Consider the following 5,772-nt stretch of genomic DNA (forward strand, 5'->3'; position numbering starts at 1 on the left):
CCTATTTTACTGCTAGGTAACAGGGGCATAGGGTGAAAGAAACTCTGCCCAATGTTTCTCGCCGGCGCCTGGGATCGAACCCAGGACCACAGGATCACAAGTCCAGCGTGCTGTCCGCTCGGCCGACCGGCTCCCTTATCATACAAGAATTGTTAAGCTATAAATATTATAACAATTTCGTTATGCGTGAAGGACGATTGTTCTTTAATACAATCATGATTGTCTAAAAAAAAACATGTTTAAAGCGTTCAGTCATATCACTTCCATGTCACATACTATGTGTAGCTAGTATGTGTCTGTATGTGTAGATGTTAGTATGTGTCTTGCCCCCTGACACATACCGTGTGTAGTTAGAGATACCTTTCATGATACAGCCTGGATATTGGCCTTTACAACAGGACCTGTGCTTTCAGCATAATGGCTTCCAAAATAAGGCACTAATACCAAGCTTCTATAATGAAAAACCTAATACCAGGCTTCTATAATGAGGGCCCCAATACCAGGCTTCCATAGGAGCCACCACTTATACTGGCTGGCTCCTGGCCCGCGTCCAACAGCCTGGTTGACCAGTCCAGCAACGAGAAGGCCTGGTCGACGACCGGGCCGCGGGGACGCTGAGCCCCGGAATCACCTCAAGGTAACCTCAAGGTAAGGTACTGTAAATAAAGTTCAGAATATATGCAATAATGTCCAGTATGATAAGGGTAGTAAAGTGAGCTGTTCAGTTATACTTTACGACAATACTTATTCCTGTATAAGGGGAAATATACAGTAGATAAGAACCAGATAAATATACAATTATTATGCCTTGTGATCCTGAGCTGCCGGCCCGTCGTAGGCGTAATTCCCCTGCTGGTTGGGCACTTTCATTGGCACCAGACGCCGGTAGAAATAGGTCATCTCAAGCAGCGCCGACCCCGTCACGACGGTCAAGATGCCAAAGCACCATCTAGTGCCTAGTTCCGAGTACACATATGAGATGATGACTGGGCCAATTATCCGGGCGCTACTGCTAGATCCGCTAATTACCCCCATCCAGACTCCTTGAGGTTTAGGTCCCAGCATCTTCGAAAATATCCCCAGCATGATGACTTGCGCCAGAGGGAATCCCATGATGGCGATGATGAAGCCAAGGAGGAGTTGGATTTGTGGCAACTGGGGCGTGTAAGTACACCAGTGCTGGATTACGGGGCAGCCTTCATGACAATCATCGTCGTCTTCAGATGGCATTCCCATTTCGAGATGAGACATAACAGGCCAGCGGATCGCCTCGTAGGTGGTTTCCGTAGTAGAGGCCATAGTTGTGGTCTCATTCATGTCGCAATGTTGCATAGGAATGGTGTTATGCCCCCAGGGAATGAAGAGGAACATACCTATGACAATGGGCAACATTCCTGCCAGCAGCATGACGAGTCTCTCATCAGACTTCTTCGTCAGCACGCCGCTGACGGCATACATGCCTATGTTGAGAATCCCGGCGGCGCTGACGGCTATGGCAACCACGATCATGGCCTTGTTCTCGGTCCAGGCGTACTGGTCCATCACCAGAGGCACCGACAATGTCTCTAGGAATACTATGATGAAGACAACGCTGAAACGGGCGTAGAAGATGCCGCCCATGGCCCAGTAATCAGGCTTGGGAAGTTTGAAGACCTCATTAGTGTGAGTGGATGTTGTCATCTTGGCTCGCTCCTGCTTGGAGATGTTGTATTCCTGAAAATCAATAAATAGGTATGCAATTAGTGGTTAAAATTAAGTGTCTTCCCTGGAAACACAAACCTAAACTGTCTCTATTTTCCGCTTGTTACAACTTGAAATAAAGTTGTTATATCTTGGCTTAACGTGTTTATGACGTATTAGAACGTTGTTACAACCTGCTATACTGGTTGTTATAACTGGTTAGGTGGTGTTAAAACTTGTTCGAACGTTGTACCAACGTCGTAGTTTCGGTGTGTGTTTGGCGGGTTATATATCTGAATTCAGACAGCAAGGGGAGTAATGAAATGTTGTTTACTTCACATTAAATAATGAATAACAATTTAATGACTACAAACACAAAATAATCATGCAATTGATTTAACTTTATTACCCCCAAATGTATTCCACAACATTCAAAATACAAAGTTCTGCTAAGGCAATGAGGTTTTAATATTCCTGCGATACAAGGTCACTACGCAGACTAAACTTGAGAAACAGACTGAAAACTGAAAAACTGCAAAAAAAATTTAATTTGATTTTGGTCAAAAATCAGAATATAATTTTCTAAATTATGTCGCAGCTTTTGAAAAATAAAATCCAAAATTATGTTTCAGCCCGTAGTTTTCATAACACAAATATGGAGATTTTTATTCATGATGAAGCAAAGAGTACATAGATTTAATAAAAGTATATTACATCGGTATTTACTTCAGGCACTTATAAATTAAGGTGTCAAATCCCTCAGTTTACTGTGAAGACCTAATATATCTGTTTCATAAGCTGTATAGCCATATTGCCTTAGACTTTTCTCGTGATAAATGTCTTACTTTACAGTACATTTATTCATTAACAGTTCCACAAAACTGAATTTTGGTAAATTTAATTAACGATCAAATAGCCAGTTTCTGATAATTAGTGAACATATGAGACCAATAATTTGGCTTCTACTAGAGGAAATATATTCAGTTCCTAACAAATTAAAACTTCCTGGAAAAATGTTCCAGGAAGTAATTTTGGCTTGTGCTCTAGAGAACCAGGAAGTAATGGTAGCTCACCTGGAAGATTCAGGGATCTAGGACACTTACCTGGAAGATTCAGGGATCTAGGACACTTACCTGGAAGATTCAGGGATCTAGGACACTTACCTGGAAGATTCAGGGATCTAGGACACTTACTTGGAAGATTCAGGGATCTAGGACACTTACCTGGAAGATTCAGGGATCTAGGACACTTACCTGGAAGATTCATGGATCTAGGACACTTACCTGGAAGATTCATGGATCTAGGACACTTACCTGGAAGATTCAGGGATCTAGGACACTTACCTGGAAGATGTCAGGATGGAGGACACTTACCTGGAAGCTGTCAGGATGGAGGACACTTACCTGGAAGCTGTCAGGATGGAGGACACTTACCTGGAAGCTGTCAGGATGGAGGACACTTACCTGGAAGCTGTCAGGATGGAGGACACTTACCTGGAAGCTGTCAGGATGGAGCACACTTACCTGGAAGATGTCAGGATGGAGAACACTTACCTGGAAGATGTCCGGATGGAGAACACTTACCTGGAAGATGTCCGGATGGAGAACACTTACCTGGAAGATGTCAGGACTGGAGGACACTTACCTGGAAGATATCAGGATGGAGGACACTTACCTGGAAGATATCAGGATGGAGGACACTCACCTGGAAGATGTCAGGACTGGAGGACACTTACCTGGAAGATATCAGGATGGAGGACACTTACCTGGAAGACACAGGGTAGCAGGAGCAACAGATTGACAACACCCAGGGCGGCCGCGAACACAGAGGTGGCTGTATACTTGTTCCACTTGAACCAGTCTACGGCCGTGTCCACATTTTCCGGAAGAGCCACAGTTATCAGGGCCTGAATAACTGCCACAAGACAACACGATGGAGGGAGGATAACTTTCAGTCAATATATTCGCATATATATATATATACGTATAACTGCATATATTTACTTATTATAAAAAAAGCTGCTTTTCTCTTGTAATCTGAGTTGTTGTTGTTGTTTCTGCTGTTATTCAAAGTTACTTGTCTAAGATAAGCAAGTTAAAGGTTAGATGCATTTTGAAGTAATGTATTGTGTTGTGTTACATCTGAAAACCTGTTTACGAACTCATCTTTTGATTTTTTTTGTTACCTCTTCTTGCCATGAACTAATGATGCAATGATACACATTTTTGTCTAACAACCAATTGAGCAGCCTGGTGGTTAATTACTTCTGTTTCCCCTACACTAGCGGGACGTAACCAAAATAAGAGGTTGTCGTAATTGCTAAATTGTGTTATACTGTTTGACCAGACCACACATACTAGAAGGTGAAGGGACGACGACGTTTCAATCCGTCCTGGACCATTCTCAAGTCGAATTGTGAGAATGGTTTCAATCGACTTGAGAATGGTCCAGGACGGACCGAAACGTCGTCGTCCCTTCACCTTCAAGTGTGTGTGGTCTGGTCAAACTACTTCAGCCACGTTATTGTGACTCCTCGCCTGCATGTGTAACACTGACTCCCGACGGAGCGTCCTCTGCGTTCCAAAACTGTCTAAGATGAGTTGATGTGACTGACCTGGACCAATGATCATGCCGATAGCCTGACCCATGGAGAGGAGAGTGAGGCCAAGAGTCCGCTCCTCCACCGTCGTCGCGGAGGCCACGTACGAGCGGCACATTGTCCCGATGGCTGTAAGAACAGAATTTCCTTATTGAGTCTACTCATAGCCCAGTCGATAGAACCTACCTTGAGGTGGTTCAACCTAGCCCAACCTGTCCTCTTAAAAATAACGTCGCTTTTGGCCGTTTTCCTGTATGGCCGAATTTGGACGTAATTTGAAAATGAAAAAAACATGAAAATAAATTTGGGATTTTTTTTTCAACAACAGTAAGTTAAGGGTCCTCTGATAGGTTAGGTGGGCAGGAAATTCTCATAATGTCTCAAAACGTTATGAAAAACGTTAATTGAAAGTCATTTATTCTAATCTTAGAGAGTCGGCCGGACGACTCAAACAGAAAACGGAACAGTACGTCACTTTTGGGAGTCGATTTCATTTTAAATTACGTCCAAATTTGGCCATAGTGCGCATACCAGCCAAAAGTGACGTTATTTTTAAGAGGACGGGTTGCTCACACACCCGTCGGTTCGCTCACACACGGTTCGAGATTCCTACAGCCCAAGTGAATGTTTAAAATGCTGAGTATAGTTAATGGGTTTAAATATATATATATATATATATATATATATATATATATATATATATATATATATATATATATATATATATATATATATATATATATATATATATATATATATATATATATATATATATATAGAGTACTGAATTATACTAACTAATCACCGTAATTGATCCCGGGATGAGCGGGAGAGAATATGGTGGGCATCTTTCTTTTCACCTAATGCACCTAATCCTTTCAGTTAAAATATATTCGGCTGCCTAAATTAAGATTTATAAAGACTTTAGGCATTCCATTGAAGTGAATATTGTCTTAAAATGTGGCATTGTTGACTCAAAGGTTATTGATGTATGGGTTGTTGATTCTTGGGTGTTCTTAATGCGTGGGTTGTTGTTGTATAGTTGAAACATAATATGTGTGAAGCCCCGAAATCATCTCACGGTAACCTCAAGATGGACACTAAACTACTTGTGTCACCTCTGTATCGCCAACCACAAGTGTTAAAGTAAGAAACCTTATCTATCTTACTAAATCTCCACTGCTATATATAAGCTGCAAAGCTTTTATTATTTACATATTTAAACAAAATGGTGAAAATATAATTCATTATCTATTTTCGTATGTTTACAATGAACAAATTAAGCAGGAAAATATGCAACAAACGACATGATAAATCCAGTCACCTGCACTGAAGCCAGTGATGAATCTGGAGGCGATCATGGCGTAATATGGAGCCATCAGCCCAACCGTTTTGAACGCGGCCAACAAGGTGTACAGGATGTTGCCAGCGATGAACAAGAACACCGTACTGATGCTGGCAGCTCTGTGGGAGCAGGTGGGAAAGGGTCAAAG

General features: G+C 41.9%; 1 protein-coding gene across 2 annotated transcripts in view; it reads right to left on the reverse strand.

The window, feature by feature from the left end:
- Positions 1-720: 720 nt before the first annotated feature.
- Positions 721-5,772, reverse strand: part of LOC123771248 (major facilitator superfamily domain-containing protein 8) — a 14,696-nt gene continuing 9,644 nt past the window's right edge. For both annotated transcript variants that reach the window (XM_045763709.2, XM_045763700.2), the window contains exons 6-9: positions 5,604-5,743; positions 4,295-4,408; positions 3,446-3,594; positions 721-1,713 (exon numbers count right to left, since the gene is read on the reverse strand). In XM_045763709.2, the coding sequence (XP_045619665.1) occupies positions 802-1,713; positions 3,446-3,594; positions 4,295-4,408; positions 5,604-5,743 (1,315 nt within the window). In that variant the 3' untranslated portion in view covers positions 721-801. The remainder of the gene's footprint in view (positions 1,714-3,445; positions 3,595-4,294; positions 4,409-5,603; positions 5,744-5,772) is intronic.

Source organism: Procambarus clarkii, chromosome 14, assembly GCF_040958095.1.
Source record: "Procambarus clarkii isolate CNS0578487 chromosome 14, FALCON_Pclarkii_2.0, whole genome shotgun sequence".
NCBI classification, from domain to species: Eukaryota; Metazoa; Arthropoda; class Malacostraca; order Decapoda; family Cambaridae; genus Procambarus; species Procambarus clarkii.